Source organism: Anopheles arabiensis, chromosome X (assembly GCF_016920715.1).
Source record: "Anopheles arabiensis isolate DONGOLA chromosome X, AaraD3, whole genome shotgun sequence".
Taxonomy (NCBI): domain Eukaryota; kingdom Metazoa; phylum Arthropoda; class Insecta; order Diptera; family Culicidae; genus Anopheles; species Anopheles arabiensis.
This window is the reverse complement of record NC_053519.1, coordinates 9576923-9594241: the sequence shown is the minus strand read 5'-3', so window position 1 is coordinate 9594241 and position 17319 is coordinate 9576923. Positions and strand designations below refer to the sequence as shown.

The following is a 17319-nucleotide window of genomic DNA, read 5'->3' as shown; positions in this document are numbered from 1 at the left end:
TACCGAATGCAAAGACACATGATGCAATGATGAATGCAGCCTGTCGGGCTGTCCCGGTTTCGCCTGCCCAAAATTGTGCAAACCATTGCTTGGAAAATCATGCAACTAAGAACTAAGGTTTGGTTAGGAGTTAACCTACTATAGCTGTTAACCGTATCTCAAAACTACCGAAAGTGTGTTTATGTAAATTAGTCGATGGAAGAAGAGGAAGGTAAAACGAAAGGACAAACAATTGTTGGGCAGGCGGGACAGACCGAGAACAAGCGCTGCAAGGAATGAGGCAGCGAGACAGCGAAAAGCCGTGTTTGCACGTGTTTTTTTTTACAGTAGCCAAGCTGGGTGAGATTATCGATCGGTAGTAAGTTGAGCGATAATGATAAATCATAATTAATATTACTGTAGCGTGGATCATAGGCGTTACTGAACTATATATATATATATACACACAGAGACACACAAACCAGATCCCCTACCATGATATGATAGATAGCGTTTAGAGCCAAATGTTCGCAGATCAACTATTTATATGATTCAAACAGAGTTATTAAAAAGAAAACAGCAATGTAACAGATGGAAACAAATCAAGTGTGTTGTTTGCGTAGCTTAAGCTATCACAAAACTCATCCGCGATCGAGAAAAAAAAATTATCAGATTTTCAGAATTTTTTGTTGGAAAAACGCCACTGAAGATTGTTGACCAGCGTAGCATAAACGCTGCATGGGCAACGTTTAGCTCCATCAAGTTCCCCTCCCTGTCACATCCACCGAACATGTATACACCTTGGTCGGTTGGCAAAAGGGCTGTTGCATCGCAGCAGGCTTTGAATTACAGTTGAAAAATGTTCACCGTCGGTGCGTTTTTGGTTCCCGTGCTTGGTCACTTTCTGTTCGCTGCTCGACTAGTACGGTCGTGTTCTGTCTGGTGCTGGTGCTAGTGTGCAAAGTAGAAGATACGAGTGACCCAAGTGACGCCATTGTGTGGAAGAAACTAGCAAGTGTCGCTAAATTACGGGACGGTTAGAATCTGCGTGTGTGCGCTCTATCTTTTTGTCCCCTCAGTTCTTGGGCGCACAGCTTCGCGTTTGCCGAACGTTTTCCAACTAGCGCGAGTCAAATTGCATCGTATCGGGACCGGTAGTGGGTTCCACCAGCGACAACTGTTGCTCCACGACCACGACAGGTGATGCTCGCAAACTCTTTGCTTATCTGGTTTTGAATTCCAATACACTCCCATTGCGCGCTGCATTTCCGTGTATCCGTGACATTTGCAGATTTTTGCTCTTTCTGTACGACGGGGAACAAAAATCGAGCCTGAAAATGCCGAACAAGTCCCACCACAGCTCGCGCGCGACGTTTCGCCGGCCGGCACAGGGCGATAGGGAAATAAACGCGCCGGGGCAGCAAAACGACGGTTCGCAGCCGTCGGGGACGGCGGTGCAGTTGCCAACGCTGGGGACGAATTTGGATTCGCGATCGCCGGTGCCATCGACGAGCGGTACGCCATCAGCAGGTATCAGCATGGATCGTAAGTAACAGTTGATGAAAAGGAAAAAAAATCCAGCCCCGTTCGCCTCGTTTTTGACAGGCAGGGGAGGTAGCGCACTACTGTGTGGTAACCATGGTAACCGACGCCATTTGCTTGAATTGTTCACTTTTTAGCCTGTCATGAAGCAGTCTACGTTGCGGATTCGGACTCGGAATCTGAGGGGGAACCGATGAAACTCCACGTTCCGCCATCGGCGCCTAAGACGAGTTTCCCGTTGGCAGCCGAACAGGATCCGGTCATGTCGTTGGCTTTTGCTAGCAGTGATGGTAAGTATCACCGTTTGCTCGCCGTTACATGCAAAGTCATGTTGAAATTTATACCTAAATATATATTTTGAATTTTATACTACTTCTAACGTACTGCTAACCGTTAGCTTTGGCAGTGTAACAGCGAATGAACATTTATAACCCCATAACGAAAGCTTAATACAATTCGATGCTTACTCTTCTAACATTCCCCCCTTAAACGAGAATTGTTTTGAATGCCCTCCGGTCAAGACAGTGCCCTGACAAGAAGTGGCCTAGCTAGCAATTCTGCTTCCTTAGTTTCGGACAATGGGCCTGATCGCCAACAAAAGTCGATAAAATTTATCCGATCGGTTAATATACTCGAATCCACCGGTGAAATTTGTTTTCCTGTTGGATAATTTTCTCCACTGGTGGATAACTCTTTCGGATTCGATTATCCATTGGTTTTGCCTATCTGTCAATCACACTTTTGTTTACATTTAGAGGTGTTGTTTTGCAGAATGAATAAACTAGTAAATTTGGCCGTAGATAGGCGTAAATAGTAAAATTTACGGACCATCTAGTAAAGTATGTACACCAGCAGTGGCCTTAGACAGGTACCGACTGTAGGCCTGTTCAAGCAGGTTGTTGGCTGAACAAGTCTAGATGAATCAAAATCGTATGAACTGGAGGATGAGGTTTGAATCCTTTTTGAACTTGCCGCCTTCGCTGATCCTTGTCCTATGCCATGCACCATGTGCGCCCATCAACTGCAATCACCGCGAACGTTGGATCCGTGAAAGTCTGTATTTACAATTATTCCGTGCAATAAGGAGTGTCCGAAGCCGCTAACGGTCTCTCGCCCTCGCCAGTCCATTATCCTGGCCTTAATGGCTGATGCCTCGAAGCCATCTGGCCACTTAAATTTAAATCTACTACGCCCCCTGCCGCGATGGCCGATGGTCTTATTTCCTAGCTTTAACCATAAAAACTAGATAACCTGTTATAAACCTAAATCTATGTGTTTTGATTGTTTATAAAAACAGATAAATTTATAATTATGTTTATGATAACCCGGAGTAAGTTTTAAAAAATATTACTGGGGATCTTTATTTGCGAACTGCTAAACTAAGACTAAAGCTAACTTCTGGATTCGGTGGTATTTAGCTAGGCTGGTGTTTTCGGTGCTGCCAGGTTTGCCGGTCACGTTGTCGTCCACGTTTATGATGATCATGTTGCCTCGGTCCGTCTGAGCATACGACACCACACCTGGTCGTGGGAACCTGCTTCCAGTGGAGTTCCCGTTGGAACTTGACTCCGCGCGTGGAGTAACATCGATGGCTCGCTTGCGACCGTTTTCTTACTCAGCACCTGTATCATAGCGCGTAGCGCATGTGTACATAACTCCTCCCTCCTTAAACGTCGAGCGTCCTCGATCGACTTACCGACGTTTGCAGTGGGATGATGTTGTGAATAGCTTCGGTAGACATTTTCTTCTCTGCATGTTTGGTTTTGTGTTTGTAGATGCAAAATGCAGTTATAAGAAAGCCTGTTAGAACAACAATTAATATCCCTCCTGCAATTGTATGCGTGCGTAAGCGGAGTGTTATTGTATGGAGTTGATGTATGTTACTAATATGCATTGTGTGCAGATCTTGTATACTTGGCTTGTTAAGAGTTATTTCTGTTTTGCTGCCAGTTAAGGGTAGGAAGTAGTCTTCTTGGTCTAACACATCAATATGCGCAGTAAATGTGCTATTTAAGATTTTTACGGTGCAATTGCCGGTTTCAATTAGTGTGGGTACTGCTATTATTTGGCTGTTTGAACATGAATCAATGACTGGCACTCCAAGGGTGGTATCGATTAGAATGACTCCTGGTTTCATTTCTCGTATTATCGTATGCTCGGAGCTCGTGGTGGTGGTACATTTAGATGGATGATTTCTGATGATATTTGAGATACACTTGTCGTTTAGCGGTTGTGGGTTGTTGCAAATCGTGCACTCCTCGTTAACATTGAAAATGGTGTTTTTATGTTTGGCTACAAATTTTACATCCGTCTCTACTCGGGTGTTGTTTACGTTTAGAGTTTCTATTCGTAAGAGGTCATAATCTTTTCGCTCTACTATCGGTATTTTTACTACTAGAAATATTTTTTTACCTATTGCTGTAACTATGCATGAAACATATTGTGAAATTTCCTCTTTAAAGTTTAGAAATATTTTCTGATCTTTTAATGTTTGCCATATATATTCCGTTTCGTTTGACGATAGAATATTTTTGTTTATTATGTTAGAACGAGCAAAGCTAATCTGTTCTTCTATGTCTTCTAGCAGTTGTACAATGTTATCAATGTTCAGGATAAGATTTACTTGTTCTATTTCAGTTTTTACGACTTTTATCTGATTATTCATTTGATTTTCGATTTTTTTAAGAGTTTGTGTAATTTTGTTCACTGATTTTTCTATTTCGGAATTAATTCTAACTTGAGCGTTAATGTTGGATATGATTTTGTTTTTCTGAATGTTCTAAATGTTCTAGGTTGCTGTTAATTATGTTCAAATCTTCTTGATCTGGATTTCCTGCGATTATTTTTATAATTGTTCCTAAACCATTTATTATGCCTCTCTTTTGTTTTCTAGGTCTTATATTTCCTAATTTCTTATAAGCTGATAGGATTTTATAGTCTAAGGTGTCCTTAAGATGATTGGTTAGGCTAATATTATTGGCTAAATTCTGAATATAGTTAAGGTTAGTTTCTATTTTTTCCAGATTTATTGTATGTATTACTCTATGATATCCAATTTTTATTTTGGCCGTTCCTATTTTTATTGCGACTATTCTATCTTCTCTAGGAATTTCTCTGTAAATTGTTGCTGTTATAAGTTTTGAATTAGTCCAAACTATTATGAGGAAAAGAATCATTCCAAATTTCATTTTTAGTTTTTATAATATTCAGCTGTGATTTCTGTAAGGATGAGAAAGAATTTAAATGGTATGTTAGGTTTTTCGTTTCCTTTTCAATTTTGATTTATGAATTTTTCTTCCATTTCGGTCTAAAATATTTGTAACTAGGTTATCGAAAACTTTCGTTTCACGATACCTTTCTTCGTGTTTTAAATTATTTCTTTTCCTTTCGAAGATCGTGTCATTGTCTTTGAATAGTTCTGGTTCTTCTCGTGTTTTGTTTAATTTTTCTATGTATTTGGATTTTTTTTTTCTTTTTGTTTTGTGGCATACACTCTATAAAGTTCCTCTTTTTGTTTAATTCTTTCTTGAAGGTCCTCAGGGATAGGATCTTCGTTTTTGAAGCCGAAAAATAGTTCTTTAGGGGATATGTTTGTTTGAGAGTGTATAGAATCATTGTAAATTGAGACTGCCAAATTAATTTTTGAAGTAGTTGATAAATTTTTGTAGAATCTCGTAGTGAGATTATGTTGTGCAATTCTCTTATTGTTCTATGGACAATTTCAATTGTTCCATTTGAAGAGGATTGACCAACACTTGTATAATGAGATTCTATATTATTTTCTTCAAGAAATTGTTTGATTGTGGTGGATTTAAACGAACATTCTTGGTCCATCACAAGCAAACAAGGTCTTCCAACGTTAGCGAAGAATTGAGTTAGTGCTTTTAGTATATGTATAGCGTTTCTTGATTGTAAAGGAATCGCCATGGTTAGTCTTGAGAACTTATCGCAAAGGGTTAGAAAATGTTTATCACTAATTATAAAGATGTCCATATGAACGATTTCCAAAGGTTTTTTAGGAGTGGCAGTAATTTGATATTTTTGTTTATATGGGCGTCTTTCATATTTAGCTTTTGACATATTTTGCAAATGTTAATAAATTTAGTAATTTTAGTTTTCATGTTTGGAAAATAATATTTTCTAGCAATATGTAGTTTGGTCTCAATAATTCCTCTATGGTTTGCATTATGTTGTCGTTCAATAATCAAATCTTGGTCAATTTCATCAGTTACATCTTCTAAAATTGTTTTTGTCCAAAATAGTTTGATCGATTTTGCGCGAGAGAAATAGTTTTTGTAGATAATTTGTAAGTTTTGTAAGATTTTTTCGCTGCAACAAATGCCAGTAACACATTTGGGAGATGCATATTCTTTGATTATGTTGATCAACATAGCTGGTCCAAAAGAGGCGTTTTTATTGTTATTCTATGATAATTTCCGAAAAGTGTAATTGCTTCTCGAGAATCATTATTATTTTCTTCTAGTATTATTTGATTTCTAAATTCATTTAGTGGTTTTTCAGTTGCTGGGATGAATTCGTCATCATTAGTATCTGCTGAGTGTTGCGTCATAGTGTCAGTATTGTTAGAGGCAGTATTTGCATTTAATTCGGATGTTAAAGCAGGGTTTTCCGTTATGCGGGATAGTGCATCTGCATTTCCATTAAGAGTACCTTTTTATACTTAATTTCAAATTCGAATTCTTCCAAGGCCAGTTTCCAATGAAGAAGTCTTCTATTTAAATCATTTTTCTGTCTTAGCCAAACAAGAGGTTTGTGGTCAGTTCTTATTTCAAAAACTGTTCCGAAAATGTACGGTCGGAAATGCTTTGTTGCCCAAACAATGGCGAGTAGCTCTTTTCGGTAGCTGAATAGTTGCACTCTGTTTCGTTAAGCGTTCTAGAAGCGTAAGCGATTGGGTGTTCCTTACCATCTTCGAATTTTTGTGAAAGTACAGCGCCAAGGGCGAAGTCACTTGCGTCTGTTTCTAAAATGAATTTTCTGCTAAAATCAGGATATTTTAAAATTGGATCAGTAGTGAGCATTTGTTTACAATCATTGAAACAATTTATAAATTCGTCATTATGTGTTATTTTAGAACCTTTCTTAAGACATTTTGTGAGAGGTTTGGTCAGTTTTGAAAAATCTTTTATGAATTTTCTGTAATAACCAAGGATTCCTAAGAAGCCTTTAATGTGGGTTGTTGTTTTTGGTATGGGCCAATGCAATATTTTTTCTATTTTGTTTGGATTGGGTTTGATGCCATCTTGAGTTACGATGTGTCCTAAGAATTCACACTCTTTTCTTAAAAATTCACATTTGTCTAATTGAACCTTTAAATTTGATTCAATTAATTTTTTCAACACTTTATTCAAATTGTCCAAATGTTGTTGGAGTGATTTACCAAAAATAATAATATCATCTAGATATACGAGACAGTTTCTTCCTACAAGGTCACCTAAAATATTATTCATGGCTCGTTGAAAAGTAGCAGGTGCGTTTTTCAAGCCAAAGGGCATTCGTATAAACTCGAAGTGTCCTTTTTCTGTGCTAAAAGCTGTTTTTGGTCTATCCTTTTTATCAACTTCAATTTGATGAAAGCCGGATTTTAAATCAAGTGTAGTGAAGTACATGCTTCTACCTAACTTGTCCAAAATTTCTTCTATATTGGGAATAGGGTATCGATCATCGATCGTTTTTTCATTCAATTTTCTATAGTCAACCACGATGCGCCATTTCTCCTTTCCACTTGCATCTGATTTTTTAGGGACTATCCAGATTGGGGATGTCCATGGGGATATAGAATGTTGGATAATACCGTCAGCAATCATTTCTTCGATTTGCCTATTCACTTCTGCTTTATGAATATTGGGGTATCTATAAGTTTTTGTGTGAATGGGTATATCGTCTTTAGTTTTTATTCGATGTCTAATAGCGGTGGTGCATGAAAGTTTTTCTTTTTCTTGATGGATGATGCCTAGATTTTGTTTAAGAATTTCGAAAAGTTTATGTTTTTCTTCTTTGTTTAAATGATCGGTGCGAATTAAATTTTCGAGATTTGCTATGTAATTTTGTGGATGATCATTATATGGGTGTGTGCTCATGTGATTTATTTCGATCATTTTGTCTAATTCATATGTTTTTGCTGGTTTAGTCAAATGAAATGTTAATGTGTCGCCGTAATTCCTGGCAAGAACTTTAGCATATCCTTGTTTTGCTTTATAAACGCCTGAAGGAATTATTGCATCTTTTATTTGAATGTCTTTTGGAAGAAAAATGTTTCCTTTTGTTTGAGAAACAGGAAGCTTTATAATTTGAGAATTATTAGCATTTAATGTAATTGAAGGGGGTTCTAATGTTCTTATTTCTAAGTCGATTGTACGATCGGGTAGAATAAGTTTATGATTTTTTGTATCAATTAGTGTTTCCATATCGGAGAGTGATTCATATCCGAGTATTCCGTCAAAATAATTGTGACATTTGAAAAGGTAAAATTTTAATTTTTTATCTAGAATAGTTATGAATGTGCATTCTTGTGATTTGAACTTACCATTTTTATTTTTTATGGTGATTGTTTCGCATTTTACTCTTTGAGTTAGTGGAACTAATTCTGGATTTAAAAGTTTTTGTTCGCTCCGCTGTCTACTAAAAGTTTGATGTTTGAGCCATTTAATTTTGTTGTGTAAAAGGGTAGTCCGTTAATTGCGTTTAACTCGGTGGGTTTAAGTTTGCAGTAATTTGAAAATTTACATCTTCTTCATTATCGGTTTCTTCGTCTGAATCGGATTCTTCTGATATTGTTTTTCCGTCATCTTCTTCGGCTGTATGCGAGAAAATTTTGTTTCTCATATTGGACCGTAAGGATTGATCGACATCCATGGGAACAATTTTTGTACGATCTGAAGATGGTTTCATGTTATTGAATGGTCTATTTTCAAGGTGTTTAGGTTGTGAAAATTTATTATCCCTTTTTACATTTTTGTCGACACTAGGATGTTTTTCGAACCCATTATTGGTGTTTGATTTAGTTCTTTCGGCGTTTTGGAATCTGCATAGAAAGGCGTAAGCTGATTCCAAGTCTTCTGGTTGTGCGGTTTGTGCATATCCAAAATATGTTTTGCTCAGACCATTTATGAACGCAGCGAGGCATTCTTGTTCTAAAAACAGGTTAATTGCCTCCCAATGTGAAGCGTATACCGTATTCTGTCTTGCTACTGATTTCATATTGATCAAAATTTCTTTTGTTTTTCTATAGTGAAGGCTCAAAGATTCGTTTTGTTTTAGGTTCCACAGTTGTGTTTGATACGTTGCGATGTTGTTTCGATCGCCATAAACGTTCTGCAAAATATCTGCGACTTCATCAAAAGTAGTAGGGTTTCCGTTCACACAAATAGTATCACGTGCTTTGCCCTCTATCTTATTAATTACGGTCTGTTCGTAGACACTAAATATTTCTGGTGCCACATTGTTTTTGAAGAGGTCTAGTGTTTTTTTAACTGTTGTTAACCAACCGATTAACTGTTTTTGTTTCCGTCGAATCCGGGAATGACCCTAATTGGATCCGGGATACGAAAATAGTCAGCACTGCGACTCGAGGTCGTTGGCTGTTGTTGTTGTTGGAAGCGTTGTAAACTATCGTTTTCCGCTTGGAGTGTGTTAACGCGTTCTCTAACAAGCGCATAGATTCAATCAATGCGTGTATATTTTGTTCCATTTTCACTGGAATTTTCTTGTCCCTAGTGAATTTCAAAGAACGAACTTTTGGGAAAGGGGTATATTTTGGCATTCAATTATAAAAATTGTTTGTTGCCTACCGCCTTTTTATTATAAGAGTGGGGAACTTATGCTTTAGGATGTAACTCACCTTTTTTATCCACGTGTCGGGAAATTAGGGTTTTCCGTTACCTGTCCTTTGCTTTGTCCTTCCTTTTCTTCTTTGGTCGCTCGTTGTCCACGGGTTGGGTCAGCGATTGTCCTTCCTTTTCTTCCTTGGTCGCTCGTTGTCCACGGGTTGGGTCAGCGATTGTCCTGCGTTGATTAGTTTACCCAGTAACGCTGGCTGGGGAGTCTTGCCGCTAGCTTTTGTTCGAATGTTCTCTTCCAATTCTAAATAGTTGAAACCAACCGTTCGTGCACTTGTTCTTACACTTTATGAAATAATGAAATTCACGCGATCGTCACGAGTCAACCACGGATCGGGCGATGGAGCAAAGTCCGGGCGATACACAGATTTATTTCCGTTATTTCACTGCACTATACTTGAACACTTGTCACTGAACGTGAATTGGGCCTAGCCGACTGCGCCAATTATGTTTATGATAACCCGGAGTAAGTTTTAAAAAATATTACTGGGGATCTTTATTTGCGAACTGCTAAACTAAGACTAAAGCTAACTTCTGGATTCGGTGGTATTTAGCTAGGCTGGTGTTTTCGGTGCTGCCAGGTTTGCCGGTCACGTTGTCGTCCACGTTTATGATGATCATGTTGCCTCGGTCCGTCTGAGCATACGACACCACACCTGGTCGTGGGAACCTGCTTCCAGTGGAGTTCCCGTTGGAACTTGACTCCGCGCGTGGAGTAACATCGATGGCTCGCTTGCGACCGTTTTCTTACTCAGCACCTGTATCATAGCGCGTAGCGCATGTGTACATAACTTTATATTTTCTAAAAAAAGAATATTTTAGCTAAATCCATCACTCGAAACATCTCAAATAACTCAAGCAGCGATAAAACATCCTTTTTTGCGAGCTGTTAAACATGGTTTTTCATATTATTTCGTTTCCCACTGTTATATCAACTGGGGTGGAGCAGTAGATATGGCTATCCGACTGAAATGTTTTTTTTATATATGAAGTTTTCAACTGCATACTCCACTGCTCGACTTTTTAACCACGTTGCTATGGCGGCAAACACCATTCCACTCTACTGCCAATCCGATCGGTTAGCGAAGATTCTGATTGAGAAAACGCAATTGGATAGCATTGGAATTTTGCTAACCGATCGACTAAATTATTCACTCCGTTATCGACTTTCGTTCCCGATCAATGCCCAATGTTTCCAAATAGCTTTCTACGTGAACTTTCTGTTGTTTGCCGCAATTCCAGACAAACTGAACCACCGGATTGCTTCTTCGCGTAGTGATCGAAATTGATAGAACGATGGTCATCAGTGCCATCACCGCAATCAGCATCACAAAGCTTTGTAGTTTTGTAGTTTTCTTATACTAACTCTACTTGTTGATTATGTCTTGCAAATTTTCAATTTCCTGCGGTCTGCTTAATTCCGTGTGACTTCAGGCCAAGGTTTATCGGATCGTAGCGCCTTTGACAGGCCTTTCATGAGCAAACGGCTGGGCCAACCAAGCGTCATCGCCCTTGTATCCAACTTCTGCCAACGGATGGCTAGTCGTGAACAACTCATTCCACATAGTGCTAGGGTGCATCTTGCAGGTGGTGGTCTTCGTTGTTTGCATCATTGCTGAGACACATATTTCTTCGCTTTTCGGAAAGACCAAGAGCTGCAGTTTTCAGATGCTCGATTGTCGCGGATTCGTTATGCTAAAAAAAATACTATCGAAAGCAAAAGTTTATTTTTATTTGATTGTAATTTAATTATACATATAAATTTTATTTTACTACGTCACCGAATCAACCTTCATGAACTCATAACCAAAGCTTACTACAATTCGATGGTTACTCTTCTATCAAATTCCAATATATTCCATACGAGTGCTAATGTCCACTTTCTCCCCCGTTTGCAGAGTATTTCTCCAATACACTGGGGAAACTACCGAGTTTAAGCCGAACGTACCACTGTAGCAAACCACCATGGATGGTCATTACGGATAAGCCACAGGGGCCGCTGCTAGACGATGGCGATAAGAACTGGATGTGGAAGCAATACGACGAATTGTCGACATCGGAGACGGTTTCGCCAACGCTTAAAACGGTTGAGCCAGCGCAGGAGATGTTTGATGATACATCGGAAATAGTTGAACCCAAAGTTGAGCCTACGTCGGAGAACATTGAGGCAGGCATGGTTGAGTGTAAGTCGGAGATGTTTGATGATACATCAGTAATATTTGAGCATACAGTTGAGCCTATATCGGAGACTATTGAGCCGGAGATGGCTGTGTCTGAATCAGAGATGTTTGATGATACATCAGAAATAGTTGAGCATACAGTTGAGCCTATGTCGAAGACTATTGAGCCGGAGATGGCTATGTCTGAATCGGAGATGTTTGATGATACATCAGAAATAATTGAGCCCAAAGTTGAGCCTATGTCGGAGAACATTGAGCCAGGCATGGTTGAGTGTAAGTCGGAGATGTTTGATGATACATCAGTAATATTTGAGCATACAGTTGAGCCTATATCGGAGACTATTGAGCCGGAGATGGCTGTGTCTGAATCAGAGATGTTTGATGATACATCAGAAATTGTTGAGCATACAGTTGAGCCTATGTCGAAGACTATTGACCCGGAGATGGCTATGTCTGAATCGGAGATGTTTGATGATACATCAGAAATAGTTGAGCCCAAAGTTGAGCCTATGTCGGAGAACATTGAGGCAGGCATGGTTGAGTGTAAGTCGGAGATGTTTGATGATACATCAGTAATATTTGAGCATACAGTTGAGCCTATATCGGAGACTATTGAGCCGGAGATGGCTGTGTCTGAATCAGAGATGTTTGATGATACATCAGAAATAGTTGAGCATACAGTTGAGCCTATGTCGAAGACTATTGACCCGGAGATGGCTATGTCTGAATCGGAGATGTTTGATGATACATCAGAAATAATTGAGCCCAAAGTTGAGCCTATGTCGGAGAACATTGAGCCAGGCATGGTTGAGTGTAAGTCGGAGATGTTTGATGATACATCAGTAATATTTGAGCATACAGTTGAGCCTATATCGAAGACTATTGAGCCGGAGATGGCTGTGTCTGAATCAGAGATGTTTGATGATACATCAGAAATAGTTGAGCATACAGTTGAGCCTATGTCGAAGACTATTGAGCCGGAGATGGCTATGTCTGAATCGGAGATGTTTGATGATACATCGGAAATAGTTGAGCCCAAAGTTGAGCCTACGTCGGAGAACATTGAGGCAGGCATGGTTGAGTGTAAGTCGGAGATGTTTGATGATACATCAGTAATATTTGAGCATACAGTTGAGCCTATATCGGAGACTATTGAGCCGGAGATGGCTGTGTCTGAATCAGAGATGTTTGATGATACATCAGAAATAGTTGAGCATACAGTTGAGCCTATGTCGAAGACTATTGAGCCGGAGATGGCTATGTCTGAATCGGAGATGTTTGATGATACATCAGAAATAATTGAGCCCAAAGTTGAGCCTATGTCGGAGAACATTGAGCCAGGCATGGTTGAGTGTAAGTCGGAGATGTTTGATGATACATCAGTAATATTTGAGCATACAGTTGAGCCTATATCGGAGACTATTGAGCCGGAGATGGCTGTGTCTGAATCAGAGATGTTTGATGATACATCAGAAATTGTTGAGCATACAGTTGAGCCTATGTCGAAGACTATTGACCCGGAGATGGCTATGTCTGAATCGGAGATGTTTGATGATACATCAGAAATAGTTGAGCCCAAAGTTGAGCCTATGTCGGAGAACATTGAGGCAGGCATGGTTGAGTGTAAGTCGGAGATGTTTGATGATACATCAGTAATATTTGAGCATACAGTTGAGCCTATATCGGAGACTATTGAGCCGGAGATGGCTGTGTCTGAATCAGAGATGTTTGATGATACATCAGAAATAGTTGAGCATACAGTTGAGCCTATGTCGAAGACTATTGAGCCGGAGATGGCTATGTCTGAATCGGAGATGTTTGATGATACATCAGAAATAATTGAGCCCAAAGTTGAGCCTATGTCGGAGAACATTGAGCCAGGCATGGTTGAGTGTAAGTCGGAGATGTTTGATGATACATCAGTAATATTTGAGCATACAGTTGAGCCTATATCGGAGACTATTGAGCCGGAGATGGCTGTGTCTGAATCAGAGATGTTTGATGATACATCAGAAATAGTTGAGCATACAGTTGAGCCTATGTCGAAGACTATTGAGCCGGAGATGGCTATGTCTGAATCGGAGATGTTTGATGATACATCAGAAATAATTGAGCCCAAAGTTGAGCCTATGTCGGAGAACATTGAGCCAGGCATGGTTGAGTGTAAGTCGGAGATGTTTGATGATACATCAGTAATATTTGAGCATACAGTTGAGCCTATGTCGGAGACTATTGAGCCGGAGATGGCTGTGTCTGAATCAGAGATGTTTGATGATACATCAGAAATAGTTGAGCATACAGTTGAGCCTATGTCGAAGACTATTGAGCCGGAGATGGCTATGTCTGAATCGGAGATATTTGATGATACATCAGAAATAATTGAGCCCAAAGTTGAGCCTATGTCGGAGAACATTGAGCCAGGCATGGTTGAGTGTAAGTCGGAGATGTTTGATGATACATCAGTAATATTTGAGCATACAGTTGAGCCTATATCGGAGACTATTGAGCCGGAGATGGCTGTGTCTGAATCAGAGATGTTTGATGATACATCAGTAATAGTTGAGCATACAGTTGAGCCTATGTCGAAGACTATTGAGCCGGAGATGGCTATGTCTGAATCGGAGATGTTTGATGATACATCAGAAATAATTGAGCCCAAAGTTGAGCCTATGTCGGAGAACATTGAGCCAGGCATGGTTGAGTGTAAGTCGGAGATGTTTGATGATACATCAGTAATATTTGAGCATACAGTTGAGCCTATATCGGAGACTATTGAGCCGGAGATGGCTGTGTCTGAATCAGAGATGTTTGATGATACATCAGAAATAGTTGAGCATACAGTTGAGCCTATGTCGGAGACTATTGAGCCGGAGATGGCTATGTCTGAATCGGAGATGTTTGATGATACATCAGAAATAATTGAGCCCAAAGTTGAGCCTATGTCGGAGAACATTGAGGCAGGCATGGTTGAGTGTAAGTCGGAGATGTTTGATGATACATCAGTAATATTTGAGCATACAGTTGAGCCTATATCGGAGACTATTGAGCCGGAGATGGCTGTGTCTGAATCAGAGATGTTTGATGATACATCAGAAACAGTTGAGCATACAGTTGAGCCTATGTCGGAGACTATTGAGCCGGAGATGGCTATGTCTGAATCGGAGATGTTTGATGATACATCAGAAATAATTGAGCCCAAAGTTGAGCCTATGTCGGAGAACATTGAGGCAGGCATGGTTGAGTGTAAGTCGGAGATGTTTGATGATACATCAGTAATATTTGAGCATACAGTTGAGCCTATATCGGAGACTATTGAGCCGGAGATGGCTGTGTCTGAATCAGAGATGTTTGATGATACATCAGAAACAGTTGAGCCCAAAGTTGAGCCTATGTCGGAGAACATTGAGCCAGGCATGATTGAGTGTAAGTCGGAGATGTTTGATGATACATCAGAAATAGTTGAGCCCAAAGTTGAGCCTATGTCGGAGAACATTGAGCCAGGCATGGTTGAGTGTAAGTCGGAGATGTTTGATGATACATCAGTAATATTTGAGCATACAGTTGAGCCTATATCGGAGACTATTGAGCCGGAGATGGCTGTGTCTGAATCAGAGATGTTTGATGATACATCAGAAATAGTTGAGCATACAGTTGAGCCTATGTCGAAGACTATTGAGCCGGAGATGGCTATGTCTGAATCGGAGATGTTTGATGATACATCAGAAATAATTGAGCCCAAAGTTGAGCCTATGTCGGAGAACATTGAGCCAGGCATGGTTGAGTGTAAGTCGGAGATGTTTGATGATACATCAGAAATTGTTGAGCATACAGTTGAGCCTATGTCGGAGACTATTAAGCCGGAGATGGCTGTGTCTGAATCAGAGATGTTTGATGATACATCAGAAATAGTTGAGCATACAGTTGAGCCTATGTCGGAGACTATTGAGCCGGAGATGGCTATGTCTGAATCGGAGATGTTTGATGATACATCAGAAACAGTTGAGCCCATAGTTGAGCCTATGTCGGAGAACATTGAGCCAGTAATGGTTGAGTGTAAGTCGGAAATGGTTGAGCACACACCGGAAATAGTTGACTTAACAGTTGAGCCTATGGCAGAGATTGCTGAGCCTAAGTGCGAGATGTTTGAGGCAAAGCTGGAGGCAGATGAGCCTACACAGGAGACGATGGAGTCTACGCCTAGAACGGTTTCTCCAGCGTCGTGGCTCGTTGAGTCAAAGTTTGAGCCGTATATTCCACCGCTGTGGACGGGTTCTCCAGAGCAAGGGACAGATTTGCTAACGTCGGAAACGGTTCCGCCACCACCGTTGTCAACGGTGAACGAATGTAAGTACTACTAGATGAAACAAAAAAAGAAGAAAAAAAAATCAGTCAAAAAGTTCTTGGCAAGGAGTTGCGCACTGCCGTTTACCATGCTGACCGACTGCTTTGATTATTCTTTTTCAGTATGCGATGACGTAATATCCGTCCACGGGTCATCGACGCGCACGGGTAAGTGTTGTGGGCGGTGCGCGTTAATCGTACACCTGGTAGTAAACGTTAATGCCCGGAGAGTAATGCAATTGCCATTCCAGCGAACCAACCGGCCGGCCCGATACAGCTGTCGGAGGCGGGGCGCGTACCGTGGGATGGGCGCACGCGCCGCGTACCCCCACCGTCGGCAAAGCAACGGTTTGAAGCGAAGCTCGCCCGCAAACGCTCGCTCTCCCGCAGCCGTAAGTGAAAAAAGGTGATGTTGTTTACCGCTCAATGATTAACCTTTGCTTGACTGCTTTGTTTTAGCACCGCCGCCTACGCGACGCGAAATTGAAGTTGTGCTGCCGCTGCCGCCGCCCTCCGACGAGGAGGAAAGTGAGGCAGAGGACGAGGGACAATCGAAACCGTAGGGGATGTTATCGAACATCCGGGGGTGTTGTTACAATACTAGATATTAGAGTTAGAGTAGAAACAAATTTTCTCGAAGCGCCTCGCAAAACCACAAAACTGCGCCGGTCATTTTCCACGAACGCCTTAGGTAGCGTTTGGGCGGCAGATTAACTTATTATTGTTTTATACTTAGACAAGCGACCACTCGCATTATTTATTACTGATGAACTAAAACACATGTTGCCTCGCCAGGTAGAGCAAATTGTTCGATAGAGAGACATATAAAATAATTTTATTAGTTCCATATAATGTTACATTCCTCCGGGTTCGTACTGTTGCTGTTGGTTGGGGTTTTTTTAAACACACTTACACCGCCAATATGAATAGTATATATATATATATATATATATATATATGTATATATAGATGGTATATAGGTATCTGTTTTCCCCCGTGCCCAAATTTTCGGATGAGCGCACTTTGTGCGGGCATTCCAATTTGAATTCCAACTAGAATGCGTGCTCATTTGGGTTCGTGACTGGGGCTACGGGGGTGGGGTGTAGCAGCTGCAGGATAGATCGAATCGCTCATATATTGGGGACACGGTTTTTTTTTTGGATTTGTTTCTCACTACTTATGCCTACACTATCTTAGTAACAGGATTTATCATTCGCTCGCCTGCGGGAGCAAACGCTTTGCCGCCGGAGCGCTGTAGCGCTGTTTGAAAACCGAAACAACAACACAAAATGGCTCGTGTAGAGAAGAGGGCGATGGGTGAGAGTGGATGGGCGGTAGGACAATCAGTATTTGCTCGCTGCCATTCTGGCTTTAATTACATTTTCCTACGGGTGGCCTAACAAACCAGCTACACATTG

General features: G+C 40.5%; 1 protein-coding gene across 1 annotated transcript; it reads left to right on the top strand.

The window, feature by feature from the left end:
* Positions 1-664: 664 nt before the first annotated feature.
* Positions 665-17309, top strand: LOC120906009. Its single transcript, XM_040317401.1, has 7 exons — positions 665-1179; positions 1271-1524; positions 1659-1811; positions 11279-15904; positions 16025-16069; positions 16153-16293; positions 16361-17309. The coding sequence occupies exons 2-7, from the start codon at positions 1317-1319 to the stop codon at positions 16462-16464; spliced, it is 5277 nt and encodes a 1758-aa protein (XP_040173335.1). The 5' UTR covers positions 665-1179; positions 1271-1316; the 3' UTR covers positions 16465-17309.
* The last annotated feature ends 10 nt before the right edge of the window (positions 17310-17319 follow it).